Below are 27,605 nucleotides of genomic sequence, written 5' to 3' on the forward strand. Positions count from 1 at the left end.
TAAGTGAGGCAATTGGGGTTAAGTGACTTGCCCAGGGTCACACAGCTAGTAAGTATTAAGTGTCTGAGGCTGGATTTGAACTCAGGTCCTTCTGACTCCAGGGCCGGTGTTCTATCCACTGCGCCAACTAGCTGCCCCTACCCCCAGCTTTTTAAACTGTGGGTCTTGATCCCATATGGGGTCATGTAACTGAATGTGAGAGTTGTGAAAAATTTTGCAACAGTAAAAGGTTATGTATACCTATTTTATATACCTATATATCCAGGGTCTAGTAAAAATTTCTTGGGTAAAAAGTAGAAAAAGTTTAAGAAGCCCTGCTTTAGACATACCCTGAAACCTTCACCCAAATCCTCCAACATGGCTGTTGTAGGGGTAGAAGGGGAGAGACACAGCCTAGAAAACTGGGAGAAGCAAAACTTTTGTCTTTTTCCTTAGGATCAAAATGTTGGCGTAAGTTCTCAGGGCTGCCAGCAAGCTATCTGGCCAAAAAGAAGAAGAGAAACAAATACCTGGGTCCCACAGAGGGCTTTATTCAGACTAGGGAGCCAACATCCCGGCATCCTGCCCAAACCACCCAAAAAAATTCTTGATCATGGAGGGAAGGGGAGAAGACAGGGTGAAACAGTGGGAGAAGTATGATGGAGTAGAAGGAATTCTTCCAAGGGAGAGCAGAGCAATTAAATAAATTCACCGAGCCATGGATTCCTGATAAATCAATAGAATTTTTCATCTTGAGCTCATTCAGTTCCACTTACATGGGCGTGGTGGATTGCTTCTGGCCTTCTGAAGAGATTTCTTATGAACAAATAAGTAGATTCCTTTTATTCCCATATCTCTTTTGGGAGATAAAGGGATACACAAATCCTTTTAAGGTCACTTAATTGAAATCTCTTCATCCCCCATCTGAGGCTAGTTGTCCTACAGTGCAAAGGGCCTGGGCAGGGCAGCCCTTTACCCAGTAGCAGAGGGTTGGCAGAACCTGTTGGCTCAGAGCTTTGGGGACTGAGTTCGATGGCCTGTCTGCACAGTAGGGGGTGGAGTGATGCCTAGCTCCTCCCGAAGGGCTCCTATAGGCTGCTCCCACCGTTGTTCATAGTAGAGGTTTAGGACACATCGGGAGTTTCGGCCATTCAGAACTGCCCAGGGAATCAGTTCTGATATCAACACCTTCAGTTTCCTGTGGGGACAGGAAAGAATCTGTTATGTCAACCCCACCCCATACTTCCCCCATTAAGATGTAAAGTCCTTGAGAGTAAGAACTCTTCCATTTTTTACTCTGTACTCCCAATGCCTAGCACACAGTAAGTGCTTAATAAAGTCTTGTTGAATGACTATATCCTCAGGAGAAGCCTGAAAACAAACCAATAAACCTTCAGGGCTGGGGTAACAAGCTTTCAATCTTTGCTCTGGAATCTACCAACCTGCTGTGATGGGGGAGCTCTTGGGCCCACCACTCTCATTCTTCAATATGACATCTGTCCACTTGTAAAGGGACTGCCATAGTCTGAATGCAGGAACTGATGAGGCTCTGGCTTCTGCTCCTATTTCCTGCCTCTCTGCCCCCCACCCCCACTCCTAACCCCAGCTGTTCTTCTTACCTGGACACCCATACAAGAGGCCACAAAGGAGCTTACTTGGCGCTGAGTCGGATGGGTCCAAAGGCAGCTCCTAAAACACACATGGGCAGGCCTGTCTGGATTGCTTCGAACCACTTAACCACAATTTCTCCTGACCAAAAGGAAAAAAGTGGTAGTGATGTAGGAGGCAAAAAAAGGTTAATAGAAAAACCCAAGACCCAAGCTCTATATTAGCTCTAAAAGGGAGTCAGATCCCAGTTAATGGATAACTTATGTTAGGTTCTCATACCCACAGTGATCAACATCCATAACAGACCCGAGCGGGTCAGGTCAAAATAACAATAAAGGAAAAAGACAACCTATAGAAATTCTAATGAAAAATTCTATTTTGAAACTAGCCATGGGAATCAAAAAGAGACATGCTCAGAAAAGGCCAAATTTGTCCCCGGATTCACCTTATGATGTGTAAACCCCCAAAACACACCTCCACAGAAAAAGGTACCTGCCTTGGGGGTTGGCTTAGGATCCCAGGAACTCCAAATTAGGACAGGCCCTCCCCTGTACCTCCCCAAGGTGGAGATTATTATAATGAGACTGATAATCAATTTATCTATACTATAAATATAACTGTCCTTTCTTTCACTATTCGAGAGATACCTTTCCAATATTCTGGTTCTCTCCCTGTGGTCACCCACAGTATTGCAATAAAACTTGGGAAACTGAGTCACTAAGTCTTGTAATTCTTTTGGGACAATCAATTGGACCCCAAATTCCATCCTACATCAGTAGTGATGGAGAAAGGTCCCTGCGACTGGTCCTGCCACACATCGCTGTGCCAGGAAAGGCAAGTACCATCTCCTCCCCTTAGCTCCTTATGGAGAGCCCAGGAACCCCAGACTAATGGCCGTGCTTCCAGCTTGGGTCTTACCACCATTGTTATTGGGAGCAACCAGCATGGAGAAAGGGCCCACCTTCCTTTCCATCACCACTAACTTCTGACCCACTGTTATCAACATGAAGGCAGGCCCAAGAACCTGGAGAATGGCAGCACTCTCTTTGCTCTCCTCCTCCCCCCATTCTCCCCACTGGTTCTGCTTCTAGTCCAATTCCCAAAATCATCATACCAGGAGGTAAAACCACAGTGGCTCCCCCATTTGAATGTGAATTCCTTTGGGGCACAGTCTCTCTTCTTTTATTTGTATCCCCAGTGCTTAGCACTTTGTACATAATAAACACCTAATCAATGCTCATTCATATGATGCTTAAGTTGGGCTGTGCAGCCTGGAGGAGGGATCAGGAGCTGGCCCATCCTGCCTGGTTCCTCTAACTGGACCCCGGTGTTTGTGTCTAGTTTAGCCCCGGCAAACTACTGGCTCCCTTCCTGATCCTATGCTTGCCCCGTTATTGTCCCTTTGGAAGCTCATATCATCCACCCCAGCCCACCTCCCAGGCTTTGTGCCCACCAGAATGGGTACTCACGAACCAAGCATATTGGTGGGCATTCCCAAAAGGGTGTGGAGTAAGTCATGAACCTCACGGTAACGCTGGATCACGTAAGCAAGTTCCTCATCGTCCACAAATCGGGTGGGTGCTCGAGTGTCTGGGGAAACCCTCTGAAACCCCGCCCCCTGGTAATCAGTCACATCAGCTCCCCTAGTCCTCTGTTAGCAATTTCACGTAGGCCAGCTATTCCTTACTATTCCTTGGACCCAATGCCCTCTATGCACAAGCTAATTTAGAGCAACATTTGAAGAACTGAACAATGTCTGCCATGACTCCTCAAAGGCTGTTGCTGGAGGTCTATGGGTCCTGGGGGCATTTTTATATGGGAAGGGAAGGGCATGTATATTAAAGGGGGGGGGGGGAGAGGAGAATCACACCTTGTAGTTCCTGCTTTCAATCTTGTATCTAGGGGGCAGCTAGTTGGCACAGTGGATAAAGCACCAGCCCTGGATTCAGGAGTACCTGAGTTCAAATCTGGCTTCAGACATTTGACACTTACTAGCTGTGTGACCCTGGGCAAGTCACTTAACCCCCACTGCCTTGCAAAAATAAAAAAAAATAATAATCATCTTGTATCTAGATGAAATCATGTTATAATGAACATCCAGGACATCATTGGAGGGAAAACAAAAAGTCACAGAAGCACATTCCCAACTGAAGGAGGGTTGGGTATAGGGGAGGTAAGGGTAGCCCCTCTGGTGACAGTAAGGCAGGTATGAGCTGATGGGTGTATCTAAGCCACGTCCTTTTTTCTTTCTTTTTTTTTTGCGGGGAAAAGAGGGTTAAGTGACTTGCCTAAGGTCACACAGCTAGTTAAGTGTCTGAGGCCAGGTTTTGAACTCAGGTCCTCCTGAATGCAGGGCTGGTGCTTTATCCACTTCGCCACCTAGCTGCCCCCCTTTTTTTCTTTTAGCACTAGCACCCTGAGCTTCTTTCTCTGCTACTAGGACCTCCTGGAGTTCCTGTCCATCCATCAGCAGGGCCAACCATGAGTCCTGAATGTCTGCAACCCTCCCAATTCAGCTTTGGGATGCCTAGCTTCCTCTTCACAGAATGCACTCGACCCTCTGCTTGCACACAGGACAAGTATTTTCCTTTGTTTAGTTCTTTTTTGGATGATTTCCTCCACAAAGTTCTCCTCTGAGCATAGGATCCAGCAGCTCTGGCAAGCTGCAAAGACACTGAGTGCTTCCTCATTCGGTTCAGACAGAGGCTCAGAAGGGGATGGATTCTTTCAGTGCTAGCCCTCACAAAGACATCTATGAAGGTGTGGAGGAATTGCCGACTGAGGGATCACCAGTAAATGCTGATGAAATCACAGCTCCCTTTAGTACTGCAAGAAGTATATTGCTTGCCTCCCAGTTAGTTCAACTGTCTCTAAGTCTTCCACACCCAAGCAGTCTTTCATTACTAGCAGGGCTTAAGGAGAGAGACCCACTTCAATTTGCTTAGTGGAGTGCCTTTGTTGATGATCCTTAATGCTAGGCTCCAGGAAGCAGGAGTTGAACCTTGGGCTTAATTGCTTTTAGGGCAATTTTGTTGCTCCATTCTCTGTGGGTTAGCAGGGCCTGGGGGCACAGTTGTGTCATAGGTGGTTGCTACAATAAGGGCTAAGGACTGGGTCAGAGGCTATGCCCTCTCCAGGTCCTTGACCCCAGACAGCGACCTGGGATACTTTATGGACAGGTCCTTCCATCAGAGAGATAGGTTGGAAAACCATAATGCTGGGGAATTGGAGAAATCTAGTTTTCAGAAAACGTAGGTGAAACCTGGTTAGAGTGAACATGAAGGGCAGTCATAGGATGTAGGGTTAAGAAGGTTTCAGGAGATGAAGGCAGTGTTAGGTCAGGGGGCTAACTGCAGCCCCAATGACTGTGAAAAGAGTTGGAGACTAATATGCTCAGATTGATGGTACTCTTCTACTGGACTGATGGCCTCTCGAGTCACTGGGCAGGAAAAGAAATGAGCCAAAGGCCATGTTCTTAGTCTACCAATCTTCTCAGACTTGAAAGAGGCTTTTATAACCCGCTCATCTGTTTGCCCACAACCAGATGACAAAACCGAAGCCTTCAAGGTCAAAAGGTCAGGGTGTTGATGACAGAATTACTCCCAGGCCCAACTGTATGTATAAGGAACAAACACTCACATTAACATCAAGAAAGTGGGCATACTCCCAACCAAAGGAGTTCTCTGGTAGGCTCCGGAGTTTGGTCAAGTCCAGGGTAGAGAGCTGGATCCGAGGCCGTTCCCTGTAGGGCAGAGGGGAAGATTCAGGAGCTAGAATGGGTGAATTAAAGGGTGGATAAAATTGCTAGATATGAATGACACATAGAAAGATTATGTGAAATTGACAGCTAGATTAGGCCTCAGGAGACGATGACTCAGAACTGGAATGGTAGGAAAGCCACAATCCATATGCATTTATTTTTTGGTGGGGCAATGAGGGTTAAGTGACCTGCCCAAGGTCACACAGCTAGTAAGTGTCAAGTGTCTGAGGCCGGATTTGAACTCAGGTACTCCCGACTCCAGGGCCGGTGCTCTATCCACTGCACCACCTAGCTGCCCCCAATCCATATACAATTATTGAGTTACTCTGTGCAAGACACTTTGTGAAGAAATGTGGAAGGATGCAAGAGAAGTTTAGGATACTGTCCTTGCCCTCAAGAAACTTTTGGGGAAAAAAGGGTACAAATATGAAAGGATAATTAACAACAGGATGAAAGGCAGTATGCAGTAGTAGAAAGAATTTTAGGGTCAGGAAAGAGTCAAATTTTCCTTCCTATACTTACTAGCTCTGAGTTCCCTTTTCCTCATCTGTAAAATGGGAATCATAGTCCTGGCAGCAACTACTTCACAGGGTTGCTATGAGGATCAAATAAGAGCATATGTGTAAACCTTGACTTACTCTAGAAAGGCCAGCCATAATAATTATTCCAAGGCAGTATATTTTGGGCACACTATATTTAGATTACTTTTTTTGGTTGAGGCAATTGGGGTTAAGTAACTTGCCCAGGGTCACACAGCTAGTAAGTGTCAAGTGTCTGAGGCTGGATTTGAACTCAGGTCCTCCTGAATCCAGGGCTGGTGCTCTATCCACTGTGTCACCTAGCTGCCTCAAGGCAGTATATTTTAAAGGCAAAATTACTGGTGCTGGGCAGCTAGGTGGCACAGTGGATAAAGCACCAGCCCTGGATTCAGGAGGACCTGAGTTCAAATCCGGCCTCAGACACTTGACACTTACTAGCTGTGTGACCCTGGGCAAGTTACTTAACCCCCATTGCCCTGTAAAAATAAAAAAATAAAAAATTTAAAATTAGTGGTATTGACAGTAGGTAAGTAGGAAGTTCAGAGAAGGGAAAAGAGAGCTCACTGTGGGCTGGAGTGGTTAGGGAAAACTTCAGGAAGAAGGCATGACTTTAGCTGGGACTTAAGAGCTACTAGAATAACTGAAAAGAAGACCACTCCAGGAAATGGGAATAACATGGCTAAAGAAGGGTTGTATAAAAAGTAACAGAAAATAAGTCTGGAGAAGTAGGGAGTAGAGGGTCTTCTACAATGAGGACTCAAGATTTTATCCTATAGGCAATGGAGAACCACCAAATGTTTCTGTGCAGAGAAAAACCCAGAGAGCTGTACCTTATATAAGGTTCAGGACACAGGCATGGCTGGAAGGGTGATAGAAGTCATCTTATTCAACCTGCTTCATCTTACAGATGAGGAAGTGAGGCCAAGAAAGGCTAAGTGACTTGCCCAGGATCACACGGCTAGTGACTAGGGTAGGATCTGAACCTAGGTCTTCCTAACTTCAAGTCCAATACTCAACCCATGACAACATTTTGCTTTTCCCACCCCCAATTTCTCCAATTATGTAAGACCCCATCCCAAGCCCAAGAAGGGACGTACTGCAGGATCTGGGCACCCTCGGGGTCCCTCCTCATCCGGTCCCTGAGTGCCTGTAGAGCTTGGTGTCCTGTGGTCTCACCCAAAACAGCGACCATGTCTGAAAGAACAGAAATGAGCATATGTGGAAAGAATTGGGTGAGTCTCTCAACCAACTCAAAATGCTGAGTTGTGTGTAGAACCCTGTAGTAAGATGTAAGGGAAAGAAGCCAAGGTCCTCCCAAACATTCATAGACACACTACTGAGGACATAAAGATCAAAAAATGATACTTATTATGACTTCAAGAAATTTAATAGGAGCATTAAGACAAGTACAGCATACAAATAAGGCAGAATAGGATTAAGTGAAAATGAGAAAAATGCAGAGTGACATGTGAATTTTGAGGATGGAAATACCATTTTCAGGTGGGAGAAGGTGGGGCATCCTTTAAGGAAGGGATTTCATTCATTAATGGGGGAGACAGTCCCTGAGATGAGCCTTAGAAGACGCAGAGAATATTAACAGGTAGAGACAGTTTTGAGGATAGGCTGTATTTATAGAGGAGAATCTTTCCCTAAGACCTAAAAAATAGTATGGTAGAAAGAGCACTAAACTAACAATCAAGGACCTGGATCTGTCACTAGTTCCTGGTTTGACTCTGGGCCAGGAACTTCACTTGGGCCTCAAATTTCTTCATTTTCAAAATAAGGAGATTGAATTAGATGACCTCTAAGGGGCGTGCCAGCTCTCAAATTGTATAATTCAGTCTATATGAAGGGTTGTAAGAGACCTATAGACTGTGGGTCCCTGGTTCGGAGTCACTAGAGCAGGGTGGTAAAGAAGGTTAGAACTAGAAGGGACTTTAGAAATTATCAAATCCAGCCCTCTCATTTTAGATAAAGGCTGGCAAGCAGGATACTAAAAACAGACAAGGCAGGCGTGACCTGTCCAGGACCTTGGCCATCATCTAATAGCAGGGTGTGGTGGAAAAAGCAGTGAACCAGCCAGCACAAATTCAAGATGTAGAAAATTTCAACTGCAAAACAAGATTTAGAAAAACAAAAGACTTAAAGATATTCAGGGGCAGCTAGGTGGTGCAATGGATAAAACACCGGCCCTGGATTTCAGGAGGACCTGAGTTCAAATTCGACCTTAGAAACTTGACACTTATTAGCTGTGAGACCCTGGGCAAGTCATTTAACCCTGATTGCCCCACCAAAAAAAAAAATATATATATATATATATATATATATATATATATATATTCAATGTTCATGACTGGGACAAGCCAATATAATAAAAACAAAACTACTCAAATTACTCTCTAAATTTAGTACTCTACCAAATTACTAAAATGATACTTTATAGAATTAGGCATAATAATAACAAAATTAATGAATTAATAACAGGAAAAAAATTGTAAGAACTACTGAAATAGAATACTGAAAATAGTATGAAGGAGGGGCAGCTTGGTGTTATCAAATCTTAGAGTATAAAGTAGTAATTATCAAAATTACCTGGTACAGGATAGAAAACAGAAAAGTAAGATCACTGAATTAGAACAGATAAGCAAGACCTAGATACAAATGTGTAGATTGAAGTCTAGTGCCCAATAAATCCAGGAACACAATCTTGGGAAAAGTAGCTTGGTGAAAAATGAATTTACATCAACATCTTATACTTTATACAATAATAAGTTTCAAATACATAAACCATATAAATAAAGTCATACCATTAAAAAATAAGAGAATAGAAGGTTATATCTTCAACAACTATGAATAAGAGAAAAACTGCAATCCTATATTGCATAGAAAGGTTCACAAAAGGCATAATGGACAATCCTGAATAGAGAAAATTTAAAAGTTTTTGCAAAAACAAAATCAGTGCAGACCAAATTAAAAAAAAAATACCAACAGGGGAAATCTTTATATTAAGCAAATGGTTAAAAACATGACATCCAAAATGCAAATTGAAACAAGCATGTACTTCCCAAGTAGCTAAAGGATATGAACCAACAATTCTCAAAAGAAGATCTGAAAACTATTAATTATCTAAAATAGTGTTCAAAATAATTAGAGAAATGTAAATTAAAGCCTTAAGGCATTAGTTCGCACCCATCAAAGAGCCAAGATGCTAAAAGATTGGAAAGGGGATATTTATTGATAGGGCTGTAGGAAAGACATTAATTCAGGGGTTGTGGAACTGTGAATTAGTTCAACCAATCTGGAAAACAATTTGGAACCATGTAAGAAAAGTTACTAAGTTGTTTATATCTTTTGACCTGGAGATTCCATTACCAGGCCTATATCTCAAAGAGTAAGTAAGAGACCTATATATTAAACAAAAATATTCACTGTAGTATTATTCATTATAACAAAAATATGGAAACAAAATATGTAACCAATGATTGGAAAGTGGCTGAACAAATTGTGGCATATAAATGTATTATTATGTCACAAAGAATGACAAAAATTTGAAGAATTCAGTGGAAAATATAAAGATTTTTGAAATTATACAGAGTAAAGAAAGCACAGGCAACAGAACAATAAATTCAATCACTACTACAACAAAGCAAATAAAGTCAATGTGGAGAAGCAACAACACCATGGTAAATCATACCAATCAACATTAGCACTACAGTGTTAAAATTTTAAGGACTCATTCCTATGAACAAATGGTTTCAGTGGGAATGTTCATTGTAAGGGAGTTTTTGAGCTCCCTTACAGCTCCAAATATATGATCCTATGATAAAGCATCTTGTGTCAAAACAAAATGTTCCAGTTCATTTAAAAAATTCATTGGATTGCAATTCAAAGGTTCCAGATCTGGCACCACTTTGTTCCAAATTACTCTCTTTTCTAATTTTTTTATAAAACGAGGTTGTTATAGATGACTTCTGATTCTCTTTGTGCTCTAAAGATAGCACTAGATGGGACCTAGTAGTGCCTTGGATACAGTCATTAGAGCAGGGTGCTAGAGAGCTCAATAACAAATATACCAAACACTAGTAACTTGCCCAGGACTTTAGCAATTAGGTAGTGGCAGAGAAGTGCTCTGGGAGTTAGGTGACCTGAGGACTGGGCCCCTACCCTGATTACCTTGTTGGTCTGAGTTTTTGTACAGGCTGACATTACTAACTAGTCCCAGCTCTGCAACTGATTGACTGACTACCTGTGTGATTTTGTTTTTGTTTTTTTGTGGGGCAAATGAGGGTTAAGTGACTTGCCCAGGGTCACACAGCTAGTAAGTGTCAAGTGTCTGAGGCCAGATTTGAACTCAGGTCCCCCTGAATTCAGGGCTGGTGCTTTACTCACTGCAACACCTAGCTGCCCCCTACCTGTGTGATTTTACGTGAAGTCATTTTCTTTTTCTGGACCTCAGTATGATCTTTTAGAAAATGAAAATGAAAACAATGGGTTAGATGATTTCCAAGGCCTTCCAGCTCTAATCTCTAATACTGGCCTAAAGTAGTTGGGAAGAATATATATATGTAATTTATACATATGAAAATATATAAAATGTCAACAATCCTCCTTTTTCGTCTTCCCAACTAAAATGAAACATTCTTATGTATTGAGATTGTATGGGTTTAATGATCAAAATGGACAAATGGATTTTTTGCTGTTAGGCAAGACCAAGTAGAGGAAGCTGTAAAATTCTGGTCCTGTAAAACAGAGTTTCTATAATAGTGAACATTAGACTATGGATCACAAGACCTGGGTTCTGGTCTAAGCTCTTCCACTTACTGTATGACTTTGAGCAAGCCACTTCCCCTTCTCTCTAGGTTTGTTTTTTTTACCTGTAAAATGGGGACATAAAAGGTTCCCATCCTGTTCTAAAGGTGTTATCCAGTCCAGGACACTAGATGGGGTCAGGTGAGGGTTTGAGGCTGCGTGTTAGCAGGGCAGAAGGCTGGCAAGGAGGTTATTAAACAAGGCAAGAGTTATCTGACAGTACCCTAGACTAGGAGTTGGGAAACCTGAATTTTGTTTCTGATTCTGCCTTGAACTAAATATGTGACTTTAGGCATATTGCTTCTCAACTCTGGGTCTGTTTCCTCTTGTGTAAAATGAGATGTCTAAAGTCTCTTCAAGTTCTAAAAGTGCCGATGAACCTCAAGAAGAGGGTCCCTGAATAGGGTTGGGAAGGTACTTACACCTAGGGGGTGAACATGTAAGCAACATAGGAGGGGTATAGAAGACACAACCAGAATGTTCAAAGCAGAAGGGGACTTTCAGGCCATTGAGACCAAGCTCCTAATCTTACAGACTTTATTCTGGAGATCAAGAGATCTAACAGACCACCAGCAGGCTGGTTAGGGCTGATTCTCTATTCCATCTTGGATAACTTGGCATAGTGGTAAGAGAATTTGATTTGGAATCAGAAAACCAGGATTCAAATCATGGCTCTACTCTCAAAGACGCTTAACTATTTGGGCACTTGTCTAACTTCAAGTAAATCCATTTATTTCTCTGGGTCTGATTTCTTTTCTGTAAAAGTAGGGGATTGGACTATAAGATTTCTGAGTCTGCTTTCTAAGTAAGCCCTGTTAGAGGAGAAAGGGCATTAGAATAGGGCCAAACATGGGGCTCTGGTTGAGAGAGGGAGGAGGTGGAGAAAGACTGGAATTGCGACCCGCCCCCTCCCCCCCAGGACACCCGTGATCGTCTAGGCAACGTGGCCCTGCAAAGGTCACGGGCTGGGAATCGGGAGGTTTTGTCTTGACTCTGCTCTTGACCGTAGAGGTCACGTAGCTTATCGTTAAGATCCCAGCTCTCTGGGGCCTAATTTCCCCATTCAAGGGACTGGATGAACTTATCTTTAAACAGGGATCTACTTGACCCCTACCCAGGCTGAGGGTCAACGGGGCAAGGCATAGTGATAAAGTGGGGGGAAAGGCCCCCCCCTTTTGGAATCGGAGGACCTGGATTTGAATCCCAGGTGTCACTTCCTGTGCAACCTGGGGAAAGTCTCTTGGCCTCTCTGAGCCTCCGTTTCCTCACGTGTACAATGAGATGGGTGGGCGCGGTGACTTCCGCGATGCCCAGTTGCTCTTAGCCAACGATCCTAAAATGTACGAGGTCCCCGGGCTCACCGTGGCGGTAGGGATCGTAGAGTGCCATGCAGGCGGCGCCGGCTGCTAGCAGCGCCTTCTGTAGCGGACTGGTGGGAATGTGGCCTGGGTAGAGCAGGCCCAAGCCCGTGTCGCGGCCGCCGGGGAGAGCCGCCACATCCGAAGCAGGGCGACGGGCTCTGAGCGGGGTTCGGGGTAGTAGGCCGGGGAACCGAGACAGGCGGAGTAGCGTCGCCATGGCAGCAGCCCTGCGAGGAAGGAAGGGCAAAGTTAATCCGTCCCCAAATCAGCTGCGACGGAGCCGCGCAGAGGCCAAAAGTGGTGCGATCGTTTTCGTCTGCTCCCAGCTCTCTTGTTTTCTAGTCTTCTCAGGGTTCTCCCGACCCTTTGGGGAGCTACATTTACCTTCCTCTCTTATTGTACTAGCATAAGCCTGGAGGGGAGGTGCAGTCTTCGCTGCAAATGGCGCTCATTATTTCCAGATTGAACCGGTCCTATTCTCGGCCTGAGTCGTGTTTCTCTCCGGGACAGTAAGAAAGTAGCACTTCTGGCCTAGGAGTATGGAGGCGCCCAGTGCGGGACCTCATTTCCTGGACGCTGGTTATGTCACTTCCGGTAGTCTTCGTGGAATGCAGGCATGGGCTCGGTGGACAGGAATCTCCTGCATGGGCTTTTTGCAGTCTACAAGCCTCCTGGGTTGAAATGGAACCATTTGCGGGACACTGTAGAGCTTCAGCTCCTGAAGGGTGAACGACTCCGTTTCCCTGGCCCTTGTACCCTCCCCGTCCCTTTCCTTTTCCTCCACTCCCCACTATGCACTAGCTTCACTTAATGCTACGAACATCTTAATGCCAAAAGCAACTACGGGTCGGGCTTGTTGTGTGATCTTGGCTAAATCACTCCCCCTTTCTGTTTCAGTTTCTTCATCTTTAAAACGAGCAGGTTGCGCTAGATCAGGGCTTCGCCCGAAAAATGTTTACGCGACCCTGGGTATATAGGCATATAAAAGTTTACAAATCAAACATTTGCTGCCACATTTTGCGCGACCCCCACATTCACTTAAGCGCGACCCACAGTTTAATAAACTTTGCACTAGATGATCTCTAAGGTCCCCTCTTTGCATTCCTCTCCCCGGCCCACTCCCTCCAGGTGACCGGACCTCTCTTTTCTCTAGTAGGGAGAGATTTATTTGTAGCAGTCCACTCCTTCTCATTGCAATAAGCGTGCTTTGGAGTCATCTGCTCAGCACAGAATCTGGCTTGTAGTAAACTCTTAATAAATGGTCTAATCTGTCTCTATTGCTATGGTTTTCTTTCTTCTTTGCCCCTACCAGCACCCTCTCCTCATTCAAAATTTCCTCTACTGCCTCCTTCCCAGAGCCCTAGATTTTAGGATCAGATTTAGAACTAGTAGGAACTTTGGAAAGCAGATATATAAGTCAATCTCCCCACCCCCTATTTGGAGCTAAGGAAGCCGAATTCCACAGGGGTTCTTTCATGCTATCTCATGCTATTTCCCTTAGAGGTAACATTTATATAGGCTATTTTAAAATTTGCAGATGGCTTGACATAGGATTTCTCATTTAGTTCTCACAAAAACCCTGTGAAGTAGGTGCTCTTATTATCCCCTTATTACAGATGAGCAAACTGTGGAAGGCAGAAGCTAAATGACTTGCCCAGGATCATACAGTTTGTAAGTGTATGGTGGAGGATTCAAATTTAAGGCTTCCTGACTTAAGTCCAGCACTTTGCCTCCTGGACCACTTAGATTGTCTATGACCTTATCTCTGGCTTCCCCCACTGAGAACTGTTCTTGGCCTCTCAATTAGACTGATAGTCTTTTAAAGGTCATGTCTATTCCATCTCCCTTATTTTACCAGGAAACCAGGGACCTGATATTAGAAGTGGCTTGGCCAAGGTTAGAAGAATGGCTCTAGACTCAGAACTAATTCCTGAAGTCCAAACTGTGTCATCTTTTTTATCCACCTCTACTACCTCATACTATCTACTCTTCTTCCAGGTCTTAACTCAAAGAAGCAATATACCCCTCAAGAGCACATCCGATTCCTGCTTGCCCCCAAGGAAGGAAGTGAAGGGAAAGAACTGACCCTCACAGCCACTAGTGTTCCAGTCCTTTCTAAGCACCCATTAGGTAAGATGATTCTGGGGCTTGTTAGTGGGATTAGACAACCTCCATAAAGCAGGCAGGGAACTCAGTTCAGTTCAGTGCAACAAGTATTTAAATGCCTAGCAAGAAATCATGACAGGCTGTGGGCCTTTTTTTTTTTATGGGGGGCAGGTGGGGGGGTAATTTATTTATTTGTTTGTTTTTAACATTTTTAAAAAAACTTTTGAGTTCCAACTTCTCTTCCTTCCTCCTGCCTGTCCCCAACCCATTGAGAAGGCAAACAATATTATCAGTCATACATCTGAAGACCCTAACAGTTATTGGTGATAAGAATTTTTAAAATAAAAGTTTCTGCCCTCAAGTTAGTTATATCTTTTTTTTTTTGTGGGGCAATGGGGGTTAAGTGACTTGCCCAGGGTCACACAGCTAGTAAGTGTCAAGTGTCTGAGGCCAGATTTGAACTCAGGTACTCCTGAATCCAGGGCTGGTGCTTTATCCACTGTGCCACCTAGCCGCCCCCAAGTTAGTTATATCTTAAACAGAAGTTCTTAATCTTTTTTGTGTAATGGACTCCTTTGCACTCTGGTGAGACTGATTTACCTTCACCTCAGAATAGGTTTTTTAATGCATAAAATAGGATTCCAAAGGAAGCCAATTATATACAAATGAGGTTGTATTTTTTTTTTTCCATTCAAGCTCATGGACCCCTTGTGCATCCATGAACTCAGGCTAAAAGCCCTTGTCCTAATGGGTGAGACAACATGGGCATATCTAAGTATATCCAGAGCAGTGTACGGAAGGACAGCACTGGTAGGTAGAGGTGTTCAGGAAGCACAGTGTGGAAGGTGGCACTCGAGTCGAAGCTTCAGGGCATTCAAAGGATCTAATAGACTGAGAAAATGATGGGATGAATTTCAGAGAGTGCCCTGGGCAGGGGGCTTTTGGGGTTTGAGGGTGGGGAATAGCCAATGAAAAGCACAGGATGGGTGAGAAGAGTACTGTGGATATGGAGCAGTAATTTGGTCAGCATGGCAGGACCATAGAGTGTGGGGGTGGGTAGGGGAAGGATGGTATAAGACAGCCAGGTTGTGAAGAAAGTTAGGAGCCAAACAAAGGAGTTTATATTGAATTCTACAGGTAATAAGGAGCCATGGGAAGTTCATTTAGGAAAGTGCATTTAGTGGCTGTGTGGAGCATCAGTTGGAGTAGGGAGAGGTATGACATCTGGAGACCAATATTATTTTAGTATTTAGTGCAGGTGAGGTGTGGCGAAATCCCGAGCTAGGATGGTGATCTTGTGAATGGAGAGAAGGGCAGTATATGAGAGACATAGAGACAGAAATGATGAGACTGGGCAACTGATTGGCTCTATAAGGTGAGTGAAAGTAAGGAGTCCATGATGCTGCTGAGATTATAATGGGAGTGACAAGAATGATGGAGGTCTCTGTAGCAGTAATAGGGGAATTGTGAAGAGTGTTGTGCTGGGGATTGGGGCAGGAGGGAAATAAAGAGTTCTATTTTAGACTTGCCTGTTGAGTTTGAGATGCCTTTGGGACATCTAGCCAGTTCAGAATATCCAGTATTCAGCTGGTGATCCAGGAAAGAAAGGAAATAGAATTCAGGAAAGAAACTAGGGCTAGATATATAGATTTGGGCATCATCTGCACAGAGTAATCATTTAGCTCATGGGAGCTGAGGAGTTCACCAGGAGAGAGTGTGGAAAGAAGAAAGCACATGACTGAACCTTGGGGGTTGTACCCACAGGTGGGGGTGGGGGTGGGGGAGGGATGAAGATCCAGTAATGGAGAGTGAGAAGGAATGGCCAGATGGGTAGGAGGACAGCCAGGAGAGAGCAGTATCATGAAACCTAGAGAGGAGAAAGTGTTCAGTAGAGTCAGATGCAACAAAGAGGTCAAGAAGGGTGAAGAGTGAGACAAAGTCATTTGATTTGGCAATTAAGAGACCACTTGTAACTTTGGAGAAGACAGTTTCCATTGGGCGATGGTAAGAAGCCAGGTTGCAGAGGCTTTGGAAGAGAATGAGAAGAGGAATTGGAAGTGCCAAGTGCCAGAGGGCTTTTTCAAGGAATTTGGCAGAGAAAGGGAGGAGAAATGGGAATGGTAGGATCTAGCAAAGATTTTTTAAGGATTGGGAGATTCGGCATGTTGCTAGGCAGCAGGGGAGGAACAGGTAGATCGAGAGAAATAAAAGATGTAAAGAGATTTGGGGGATGAGAGTGGGAATGATCTGCTTGAGAAGACAGGGAACAGAATCAGGTGTCCCTGTAGAGGTATTGGCAAAACATGGAGGGGGGGGGGGTGTGATTGAAAGCACCACACAATTTCCTAAAATGTAATGTTTCCTATATAATTAAGGGTCCAGTATACATATGTTACATTTGTTTACATATAGTGCAAGAGCCAGTAGCTTTGGGAGCCAGTAAGGGATGACTAAAAGGATTGCCTTGTAGCAGTAATAGCCCCATTGAGGTTGGATAGTTTAAATTTACAGTGCATATATGGTTTCAGGAGCAGCCATATCATTATCCAAGGCTGCAGTAATGGAGTAAATTGCTGGAAGATAATTTCCAAGGGCTATGGGATAAGGAGGTTCCAAACTCCCAATTTATAGCTAAAAGGGACCTTAGTTGTTCCCTTAGTTTGTAGATTAAGAAATTGAGACCCAAAGAGATAAAAGTGACTTACTGTTAGGTTACACAAAAAGTAAATGACAGAATTTTGGATTTGAACTCAGGTCCTCTAAATCTGTTGATTTGTCCCTTTGCTGTCTCAAGACAAATAAATAGAAAATAAGTAAAATAAACACAGGAAAATCCTGATGATGCCATGTCATCTTTTCTGGGCCTGCTGGCTACTTCTACAGTGTTTACCTCATCCTCTAGAACAGTGGCTGGCAAGCTACAGTCTGCAGGCCAAATCTGACCCACTACCTGTTTTAGTATGACCTGTGAGATAAGAATGGTTTTGACATTTTTAAATAACAACTTTTAAATTGTCAAAACCATTCTTAGCCATACAGAAAGAGGCAGGGCCATAGTCTGCCAGCCCCTGCTCTAGAAGCATAAGAATTGCATGCTACTTTATCACTTCTCTGATGAAATTCTCAGTTGCCCTGTGGGTAGGTCCAGGGATACTTATTAAAGTGGGTCTGGATATGGAGCATAGATGTGTCTTGACTTGAGTCACATTCTCAGTCTAATTGGAACCTTTCATTATAATTATGGGGCAGATGACAGGGTTTATGCCATCCCTTAGAAGGGATATTTACTCTTTGAGGCCAGAGTTAGTCTGGGAACCTTTTGTGCACAAGGAAAATCCTCTTGGCTATATTTTTTCCTTTCTACCTGTGATAGGCTTAGGAGGCATTATAGCTCAGTTCCATCCCCAGGCTTGAGGAAATGACTGTGTCTTTAGGGAAGAGAAAACAGACATTTCATGTTCAGAAATAACAGGACATGTAAGTGGAACTGTTTCTGATTTGGATTTATCTGGAATAAAATATTTCAAGCAAAGAAGTCTTTTTTTTTTTTTTGCGGGGCAATGGGGGTTAAGTGACTTGCCCAGGGTCACACAGCTAGTAAGTGTCAAGTGTCCAAGGCTGGATTTGAACTCGGGTACTCCTGAATCCAGGGCCGGTGCTTTATCCACTGTGCTATCTAGCCTCCCCCCAAGCAAAGAAGTCTTGAAAACTAGTCACTGACTGAAACTGACTGAAAAATTAGAGGAAAACTCTATGTGATCCTGCCCCTATCCCAAACCCAGGCTTATTTTCAGAATCTTCAGTGATCTCTGAAGAGTTCTTTCTTCTTGGGCCCCAGAGATGCTATTGCTGTATTACTCCAGGGACCTCACATGTCTTATCTTTTTCCAGTGACAGGTCCAAAATACACCAGGGTGAAGGTGGGCGTTGGGCACCGACTGGATATCAAGTCATCTGGAGTGCTTGGTAGGTAGGCAGGGTTGGCATGTCTTGGGTTGTGTGGCTTCTGCATAGGATAGCAGGCTGACTTCTTGGAGGGTAGGATTAATGAGTAATAACAGCCTGGAGGAAGGACAGGATAAAAGAGAATGGTGACTACCCCTGTCACACACCCCGCCCCCCTCAAAGGAGCATTACATTTTGTGTTAAGGCCAAAAAAAAGTTACTCTGAGAATCTTTCCTACAGTCATTCCTTGTTCGTTGCTCTGCTAGCCTAATTGCCCTCCCTTGACACTCTCTTGGCCCAGGTCTTTGATATATTAGGGTAGAGGTTATAGGTCAGTGAGGGTTGGAGTCAGGAAATACGTGATCACATTTAGCATGTGTGAACGTGTGGTTCTGGTCCTGTTGGTAGGCACTTGGACATATCTGTCATCAGTAACCATAGTGCCCTGGTTCAGAGGGACAAGAGCCAGCTGGCAGCTGCTTCTGTGCCGTCTGTCTGCGACCATGGAGTCAGTGACCACATCCTCCGGATGGGTCCAGTCACAGTTAGTTCTTTGTATTTTTCCTGCATTTCCCCCAACCCCATAGCCCCAGTAGGAATCAGGCTGGACAGACACGATCTCATTTTGCTGTCCTTTTTCTTTACCCTACAAGAGGGATTAGGGGAAATTTTCTCCTTCAACAGAACATTCCCAGAGAAATCCTATGACAAACTCTTAGGTGCCTGTTGCCCTTCTGTGACAGGACAGGACAACAGTGTTAAGAGAATAGGACAGACAATCAAGGCAGGATCAGAGCAAGAACCCCTGATACAATAACTTCAGCATCTATTGGACTATTATTCCAAACCCCAGGAGGTAAACTATTGAATTGGTATCTTTCAGTGCTCGGAGTGGGACGTGGAAACAAGCTGCTCACAGACATCTATAATGCCCATCTCACCAAGGTACCACTCTAGTGATTTAGCTACATGGCCCTGAATGAGTCATTTAACCTCTGAGTCTCAGTTTCTTCATTTGTAAAACGGGCAGGGATCATCATTTTTGTTCTACCAAACCTCCCCTGGTTGCTGTGAAGATCTGTGGAGGTAATGGATTGTGAAATCCCTTGGAAAGTAGGAGGGGTGATACAAAGGTGAGGGCTTATTTTTCTTCCCCCAAGGCCTGAACGTCCATGCCTCAGGCTATAGCAACTGAATGGGTCTCTCAGCCTTTCACCTACACTTGGGTTCTGGAAGAAAAGTTCGTCCAGCCTCTGGGAATTAATTAACTAACATTTATGAAGTTGTATGAAGGACCATGTGGTTGGTGTTGTAAGGGCTACAAAACAGCAGAAGACATAGTCTCTGCCTTTGAGAACCTTAAAGTCATTCACTTATTCATCTTACTCAGTACCTGGTATGGACAAGGCACAAATACATGAAAAATTAAGTAATACTGGGGCAGCTAGGTGGTACAGTGGATAAAGTACCGGCCCTGGATTCAGGAGGACCTGAGTTCAAATTCAGCCTCAGACACTTAACACTTACTAACTGTGTGACCCTGGGCAAGTCACTTAACCCCAATTGCCTTACCAAAAAAATTAAAATTAAAATTAGGTAATACTGGAAAAGATATTATAGGGCACTGTGTGGGGGGGTGGGGGGTGGGCAGGGCTTCCAACGGAACAGGGAGGCCTGCTGAATCAGAACAGGGAGGGAGAGGTCACTGTACATTAGAAAGGTTCATGGAAAGAAGTGGGTTTAGCTGGGCCTTAAAGAATATGGGGGGGGTGGAGGTGGGGGATGAATTTAGACAGGAGGTTATTTAAGGCTAAAGGGAGGAGGGGAAGTCGGACACTGAAAATGTGGAGGATCCTTGTACCCCATGTGTTTGGGGGACAGTGGGCCAGTTGAGAGGGATGGGGAGAGAATTTATGAAGGTGAGCATTAAGAGATAAGACTCTTTTGAGCCAAATTGTGGAAGGTTTGGAATGGCAGGCTTAACAATGGGGAAGGGCCACCTAGTGTACTTTCATAGGGCTCAGATCTTTTCATAGCCTGATTTCACTCCCCACACAAAAGTGGTGCTCCTTAGAAACGAAGCCCCAACATGGAACCATGGGAGTACCAAAAGAAATGAATGTTCAGCAGCAAAGAGTGCACACTGTTGAGGGAATGTGCTGCCCTTCATATTGCTCTGTGCCTAGCTAGCTGTGGGTGCACAGTAAATGTTTATTTGATGGCTTGCTTCACTGTCCCTTGACTTCATAGTGGTTAGCATGGCAGTAGCAATCTGGCTTGTTCCAGAGCGCCGGTCCTCAGTTAAGCTCCTTCTTTGGGGTTCATTTGAAAGAGTAAGAAGATTGATGCTCCCCATCTCTCTTCTTAAAGGATTACACGGTCCGTGGGCTCCTGGGCAAAGCCACAGATGACTTCTCTGATGAAGGCAGGCTGATTGAAAAGACTACTTATGGTAAGAGCATACCAGGGACCAGGGACTAGATTTGTGGCTGTTGTTCATGTGGCATCTCCAGTCCTTCTCCAAGGACACTGAGGCTTTTGACTACAAAAATCTCTCTGTCTGTGGTTAATTTCTCAGCTTGTGCTCAGTAGAAGAGGTCAGGCATAGCTTGGGCCTTCAGTAAGCACATTCTGTGATAGAGAAAATAACACTGAATTTTGAGTTTGAGGACCCAGGTTCCAATCTTGCCTATAGTGTTTACTGCCTGGGTGACTTTAAACAAGTCACTTAAAATCTCCCTAGACCTTGGTTTTCTTATCTTTAAACTGAGGGACCTGGACTAGATCCCTTCCAGTTCTAAAGTCTTTGATCCCAATGTCTCTGTAGAATCGTCAGAATGGGGCTAGGACCCATGGTAGAAGTCAAGGACGGGGGCAGCTAGGTGGCGCAGTGGATAAAACACTGGCCCTGGATTCAGGAGGATCTGAGTTCAACTCTGGCTTCAGACACTTGACACTTACTAGCTATGTGACCCTGAGCAAGTCACTTAACCCTCATTGCCCCACCAAAAAAAAAAAGAAGTCAGGGAGGCAGATTTGGGTTCAATACAAGAGAACTTTCTAATGAGTAAGAATTCTGTGACAGTGAAACAGGATGCTATATGAGATTTCCTGTCACTGGACATGCTCAAGTGGACGCTGGAAACCCCCGTCACAGATAAAGTTATTCTATGGAAGGGATTCCTGCACTGGTGTCCTAGCTATCTGCACCCCTGAGCTCCACTGTCACTTTGAGGTTCTAGAAGTCTGAAATGGTCTTGTTCAGCCCCATGGCAGGATTGCTCCTCAACCAAGCAGTGGTCTGAATTCTTTTATCCTAAACAGACTACTCTTGACTTCCTCAGTGATTTACCCATGGCCAGTGGCAGCAGATCTATTTGTCCCCAGTTTCCCGGTGGCCTGAGGCTCATCTATTGCCAGAACCTTTCATATGAAGGTTCAGGACAAGGGCAGATTAAACTGTGGGCTCTCCCACAGTGTGTTTATCCAGATGAAATTAGGTTAAAATGAATTTTAAAAGGAGAGAGAAATCATATTAGGGTAATGTGGAGCCCAAGGAGATGTGTGGGTGGAATTCAGGTAGTCTTACTCATTTGCCTTGATGATTATGACAACGTCATGGCAGGGGGGCAGGTAAATATGTGTTAGGTCTTTTTCAGCATCAGCTAGAGAACCCTCCTCTCTGCTGGCCAATGCTGTACCTCACAAAGCCATCATCCCACTTGCCCTAAGGGAGGGACAAGGAATCATTCTGTTAATCTCCAAGTCACCATTAAGTACTAGAGCCCCGGCTCCCAATGGGTGAGCTGTGTGGGAAGGTGTGAGCATCCCAAGAATGTGCCAGAGGGCTGGTGTGGGTACAGCATTCTGTTTGCTCCTGAGGGCCAACTCTTCCCTTGCTATGGTGCATGCCCACTCCAGAGGTTGGAGAGAGAAATAGAAGGAGATTTGAGAAAGCATAAAGAGACTGGGCTGAATAGAGTGAGGGTAGCTTCCCCTTGCCCCACCCCATGCAGGTGATTCTGCTTTAATATCCATTGGCTTTTCCAGATCATGTGACCCCAGAGAAGCTCAGCAGAATCCTGACAGTCATCCAAGGCTCCCATCAGAAGGCACTGGTAACGTAAGTGTCAAGACTGGACTATCTGCCCTCAGCCTTTCCCACTGAGGGCAATAAATGAGAGGCTGGTATCCAGTCTGGAACTAGTATGCATGTTGCATTGGCTGGAGTTCTTGTCTTGGGACGACTTTCCTGTTTGTTCTCTGAAGCCTTGGGGGAAGTCACTCAGATCTTCTCTGTCACCTTTCTCACATTGCATTTCCCAGAACTTTTCTGCTCTCCTCCAGGTCTGGCCTTCCTGGTCCTCCAACTTAGCAGATGATCCTGCTGAAAATGCTTAGGTGTTGACATCATTTGGTAGGACCCTCCCTCAGTTTCTTGAAAAAGGTCTTTCTCTTTTTTAAAAAAAGATTTTTTATTCTGAACTTAAATACCAAAAAAAGAGAAGTATTTTCATACATATGGCAAAACACACAAAAAGGATTGTATTTGAAACCATGAATCGCCATTTCATACCACAATTGTCCTTCTTGTCTGTGCCTCCTTCTGTTCATTTAAAAACAATTACAATGTCCCCTGCCTTTTTTCTTGCCTTGTTATTGCTACCCCCTCCTCTGTCCGGACCCACCTCCCCCAAAAAACAAGAGAAAGAAAAAAAGCACCACTTCATAACAAGTATAGTCAGGCAAAAGGCATGCACAGTGGCCATGTCCCAAAATGTATGTCTCGTTCTTCATGTTGCTTCTCTCAGTTCTCTGTCAGCAGGTAGGTAACATGCTTCATCTAGGTCCTCTGGAGACATTGTTGATCATTGATCATTCAGAGATCTTAAGTCTTCCGAAGTTTTGTTCTTTTTAAACACTATTTCTGTTCTTGTAGAAATTGTTTTCCAGACCTCCTGCTTTCTTAGGTTGTCCCCTATACTTGCGGTCAATCCCATCTTCTCCTGACTCCTCTGAGACCTTCCTTTTTCAGTTGTTATCTTGTATCTTTCATCACTTCCTCTCCACTAACATCTTCCCTTCTGTCTACATATATGTTTGGTGTCCTCAACAACAACAACAACAAAAAATCCTATTAACTTCATTACTCCCTTCAACACTCATTATTATGTCCTCTAATTCATTCATTCCCTTACTAACATTTGTTTAAAAAAAAAAAAGGTCCCTACTACTGTTCTTTGCAAGGTTACCAGTGAACCAGGTGCCATACCAGTTAGAGACTGAGAGCATGGTGGATCTCTTGAGTTTGGGAGTTCTCAATTGCTCTTAGCTGTGGGCTAAGCTGATCAAGTGTCTGTAGTAAATTCAGCATCACTATGGTGAGATCTCTGGAGCAGTTGAAAACAGCTGGTCAGAGCTCCTATTCCTATTACAGTGGGATGTAACTGTGAGTTCTACCCTGGGCAAGATGGGGAGACCCAGTCTTTAAAAAAAAAAGGGGGGGTGGGCAGCTAGGTGGCTCAGTGGATAAAGCACTGGCCCTGGATTCAGGAGGACCTGAGTTCCAATCCGGCCTCAGACACTTGACACTTAGTAGCTGTGTGACCCTGGGCAGGTCACTTAACACTCATTGCCCCGAAAAAACCCCCAAAACAAAACAAAAAAACCTTCACTGGCTCCCCACTGCCTATAGGAATGATATCAAACTCAAATAGAAACAGAAACCTGTACTGCATGTTGACCTGGAAAACTTCAAATTAGTACTAGCTATATTATATTTTTATTTATTTTGTGAAATGTTTTCCAAACACATTTAATCTAGTTTGAGCTGCTCAGGCATTTGCCAGGAGTTTGACACCTCTGATTTATAGGAAAAGCCAGAATTTCTCAGTATTCTGAGAATGCAAGTAATCCTAAGTATGAATACTCAGGGAGTATTTATATTCCTGTATAGTTTGCCTTTAAACTACTTTTTCAACCATCTCTCTGGTTACTTTTGTCAAGCTGAAATCCTTTATGTTCCCTAAATGTGCCATTTCTTTGTCTTTTCTCATTATTCTCTCTGCCTGAATGCCTTCCTCCTCTCCAGTCTACCATTCTACCCTTTTAAGTCCAAGTCAGATGCTGCCGCCTCTTTTTTTTTTTTTTTTGCTACTTCCTTTTTTGAAACCTTTCCTGATTTCCCTCCAGCCAGGTGTGATCTCTCCCCTGTAGAATGAATTGCATTTCATAAGAGGGGTATGCCTTCTATGACATATTCCATATCATATTCTACCTTGTATTATTCTTAGGAGCTTCATTCCCCCTACTAGATTATCAGCACTCCAAGCACAGGGATTTTGTCTTTCATTTGTGTAACCTTAAAAGTAACTTGTAGTTGCTCGATAAGCTGAATTGAATCTACCTGGCCCTCCATGACATTAAATTATTTTTGGTTAGGCTAAAGGGGAAGAAAACCCCATTTGGAGTTAGTAATGGGAAGACATACCAATTTAATTCCAAGCTCTTATCATAAGGTGGTCATTGAAAATTGTCATCGTCTTTCCTAGGCATTGCAATCTCGACTTGAAGACTCAAGAAGCTTATGAAATGGCTGTGAAAGGGTTAATCCGGCCCATGGTCAAGAGTCCAATGCTGATTACAGGAATCCGATGTCTCAAATTCGCTCCTCCTGAATTCCTCTTAGGTAGGATTTGGGAGCATGGAAAATCAGCACAGCATGAGATTAAGAAAGGTCACCTCACTACTGAGGCTCTACTTCCATGAAAGTAATCTTAGGGTAACCCCAGAAGACGGCTGTCAATCTTTGACAACAGTAACTCCCTTCCCGACAAATCCAGATGGTCTGAGCAGAGCTATGAGGCCTCATATCATTCTCTGCCAAGGCGGTTCACTCAGGCTCTTAGGGTGGCTCCTTCCCACCCCCAGTGCTAGGACCTTGCCAGATAGCAGACTTCACAGTACAAATGTTCTCATATCTCATGCCAAATCACTCTTTGATGCAGAATCTTAGCAAGCAAAGGTTATATTTAGAGCCATGTTCCCAGGGTTGGATGGTGTTTCGTGTTGTTGTCAAAGCTCCCCCAGCAAATTTCTCTTTCACTTTGGCCTCATTCAATTCCTTCTTTCTTTCTGACCCCTCTCATGGATTTCTTTTCTTCTTCCCTGCTCCCTGTACTTATATCCTTGTTCACACTCCTTTCTCTTTAACTCTTCATTTCCCTGGTACAGAGATTCAGTGCATGCATGAGACCCAGCAGCTGCTTCGTCGAGTGGTGCATGAGATTGGACTGGAACTGAAGTCAACGGCCGTCTGTACCCAGGTGCGCCGGACCCGAGATGGGATCTTCACCCTGGAGGATGCCCTCTTGCGGACACAGTGGGACATGGACAGCATTCAGAAATCAATCCAAAAAATGGCACCCCGAGTAGAGGCAGAGCTAGAAAAGTACCAAACAGTAGCACTGTGGCATAGAGACCCTGTAGAACAACCTGCTTCCTAACAGATCCAGGTCACAGGCAAACTCGAGTAAACTTTTCCCATGGGCTAAGCAGGATGAGGCACATAGCTTTAGGAAAGAACAGGAGGGGAGGGTGCTGAAATGGTGCGGGAGCTGGCAAATAACTGGATTGCAAGAGATGGACAAGGGAGACCCATGGCCTGACTGAGGTGAGAGTTCATGGACTGCTAGGATGAAGACTTGGGAAACTTTAAAAATGATCCTTATCTAGTCAGTAAGTAAAAGGCCCTATCCTCTGGCTTTTGAATAAGGAAGTGACTTGGTGTTCTTAGTCTAGTGCCTAGCTTCTTAAGTTGTGCATTGAGACCCTATATGGGGTGTCATAACTGAAAGTGGGGGTCATGAATAATTTGGCAACAGTAGGTTATATATACCTATTTTATATACCTATGTTCCCAGGGTTATGTAAAAATTTCTTGGGTGAAAAGGGGTTGCAAGTGGAAAAGCTTAAGAAGCCCTGGCCTAGTGAACATAGTTGAGAAGGGGACCTCTGAATCAGCATTCTTGGCTGTCTCATTGAATCTGGTGGAAGCTTGCAAGTGTCAGTGGGAAAGTGGCAGTAGAGAGGTGGAGACTCCAGGAAAAAGTATCGAGGAGACAGAGGAACTAATATTCTTTGAGAAGACTCTTAACCTGCCTTGAAAGGGAGGAATCAGGAAGAATTTTTCTGAAGAACTCGGAGCACTTAATAGCTGGGATTGTTCTGGTTTTTGTTACAGAGAGGGGAGACAGAGATGTGGTTTTGTGGAAATCCAATAGAAACCAGGTCTTCATCTCTTCCTTTCTTCCTAAATCTCCTCAATCTTTAGGCAGGGGGCAGCTAGGTGGCACAGAGGATAAAGCACCAGCCTGGATTCAGGAGGACCTGAGTTCAAATCCGACCTCAGACATTTGACACTAGCTGTGTGACCCTGGGCAAGTCACTTAACCCTCATTGCCCCGCAAAAAAACCCAAACAGAAAAACTCTAGGCAGGGTAGTTGTGGGGGAAATAACATTGAACTTGGAGTCAGAAAACTTGAGTTTGACTCCCAGCTTCGCCATTTTCTAGCTAGGTGATCATGGGCAAATCACCTTGCCTTCCTGAGCCTTAGTTTCCTCAGCTATAAGAATAAGGATTATGATATGTATTTCCTACCACACAGTTACTGTGAGAATCAAATGAGATTGTGTGTGTAAAGAATTTTGTAAACTTTTCAAGTGCTATATGAGGGTTAGGTGTTGCTGTCCAACAGTTGTAACCCAAGACTACTTTCTAACAGCTCCCAGATTAGGATGGTGGATAGCAAGGTGAAAGGCCAAGCGGCACAGGTAACCTTTTTTTTTCTTTTTTTCTTTTCTTTTTTTGGAGGATGTTACACTATTAAAACTCATATCAAGGACCAAAGTGGTCGTAATTCCATTTGACTGTTTTGTTGTTCATTCCACTTCATAATTGTATCAACCAAGAATTCATGAAGTGCTTACTGTGTAGAACCGTGCTAAGGATAGGAGATACAAAGACAAAATTAAAACCATTCTTACTCTAAATGAGATGACATTCTTCTTTTTTTTAATAGTATGCTTCAATCTCCATTCAGACTCCATAGTTCTTTTTCTGAATGTGGAGAGCATGGAGTCTTTTGGCACTGTCTTGGATCATTGTATTGCTGAGGAAAGTTAAGTCTATCACAGTTGATCATCACACAATGTTGTTGATACTGTGTAGTGTTCTCTTGGTTCTGCTTATTTCACTCAGCATCAATTCACGTAATTCTTTCCAGGTTTTTCTGAAATCCATCTGCTTCCTTCTTATAGAACAATAGTATTCCATTACATTCATATACTACAACTTTTTCAGCCATTCCCCAATTGATGGTAATCTCCTCAGTTTCCAATTCTTTGCCACAAAAAGAGCAGGTATAAATATTTTTGTACATGTGGGCCCTTTTCCTTTTTTTATGATCTCTTTGGGACCTTGTAGGGGTTTTGTTGA

At 43.9% G+C, this 27,605-nt stretch overlaps 2 protein-coding genes across 3 annotated transcripts; one reads left to right on the forward strand and one right to left on the reverse strand.

The window, feature by feature from the left end:
• Positions 1 to 508: 508 nt before the first annotated feature.
• COQ4 (coenzyme Q4) lies at positions 509 to 12,549 on the reverse strand. Of its 2 annotated transcripts, XM_043985965.1 has the most exons (7): positions 12,441 to 12,549; positions 12,057 to 12,283; positions 6,984 to 7,080; positions 5,227 to 5,329; positions 3,061 to 3,190; positions 1,635 to 1,728; positions 509 to 1,177 (listed from the first exon to the last, which is right to left on the reverse strand). In XM_043985965.1, exons 2-7 carry the CDS (start codon positions 12,271 to 12,273, stop codon positions 988 to 990), a joined length of 831 nt encoding a protein of 276 aa, XP_043841900.1. In that variant the 5' UTR covers positions 12,274 to 12,283; positions 12,441 to 12,549; the 3' UTR covers positions 509 to 987. The 2 variants fall into 2 exon arrangements, with proteins under 2 accessions (XP_043841900.1, XP_043841899.1); XM_043985964.1 differs by having other exon boundaries at positions 12,057 to 12,529.
• TRUB2 (TruB pseudouridine synthase family member 2) lies at positions 12,521 to 27,032 on the forward strand. The gene is made up of 8 exons (XM_043985963.1): positions 12,521 to 12,781; positions 14,055 to 14,186; positions 18,054 to 18,128; positions 18,992 to 19,053; positions 20,479 to 20,560; positions 22,159 to 22,231; positions 24,660 to 24,796; positions 25,342 to 27,032. The coding sequence occupies exons 1-8, from the start codon at positions 12,673 to 12,675 to the stop codon at positions 25,611 to 25,613; spliced, it is 942 nt and encodes a 313-aa protein (XP_043841898.1). The 5' UTR covers positions 12,521 to 12,672; the 3' UTR covers positions 25,614 to 27,032.
• The last annotated feature ends 573 nt before the right edge of the window (positions 27,033 to 27,605 follow it).

This window comes from Dromiciops gliroides, chromosome 2, assembly GCF_019393635.1.
Source record: "Dromiciops gliroides isolate mDroGli1 chromosome 2, mDroGli1.pri, whole genome shotgun sequence".
NCBI lineage: Eukaryota > Metazoa > Chordata > Mammalia > Microbiotheria > Microbiotheriidae > Dromiciops > Dromiciops gliroides.

Coding starts and splice junctions, on each gene's coding strand:
- COQ4 (XM_043985965.1), bottom strand. CDS start 12,273: ATGGCGACGCTACTCCGCCTGTCTCGGTTCCCCGGCCTACTACCCCGA. Junction 5,330..6,983: donor GAGGGTGCCCAGATCCTGCA/GTACGTCCCTTC, acceptor TCTGCCCTACAG/GGAACGGCCTCGGATCCAGC. Junction 1,178..1,634: donor CCCATCCGACTCAGCGCCAA/GTAAGCTCCTTT, acceptor CTGTCCCCACAG/GAAACTGAAGGTGTTGATAT.
- TRUB2 (XM_043985963.1), top strand. CDS start 12,673: ATGGGCTCGGTGGACAGGAATCTCCTGCATGGGCTTTTTGCAGTCTAC. Junction 20,561..22,158: donor GATTGAAAAGACTACTTATG/GTAAGAGCATAC, acceptor TGGCTTTTCCAG/ATCATGTGACCCCAGAGAAG. Junction 24,797..25,341: donor TCCTCCTGAATTCCTCTTAG/GTAGGATTTGGG, acceptor TCCCTGGTACAG/AGATTCAGTGCATGCATGAG.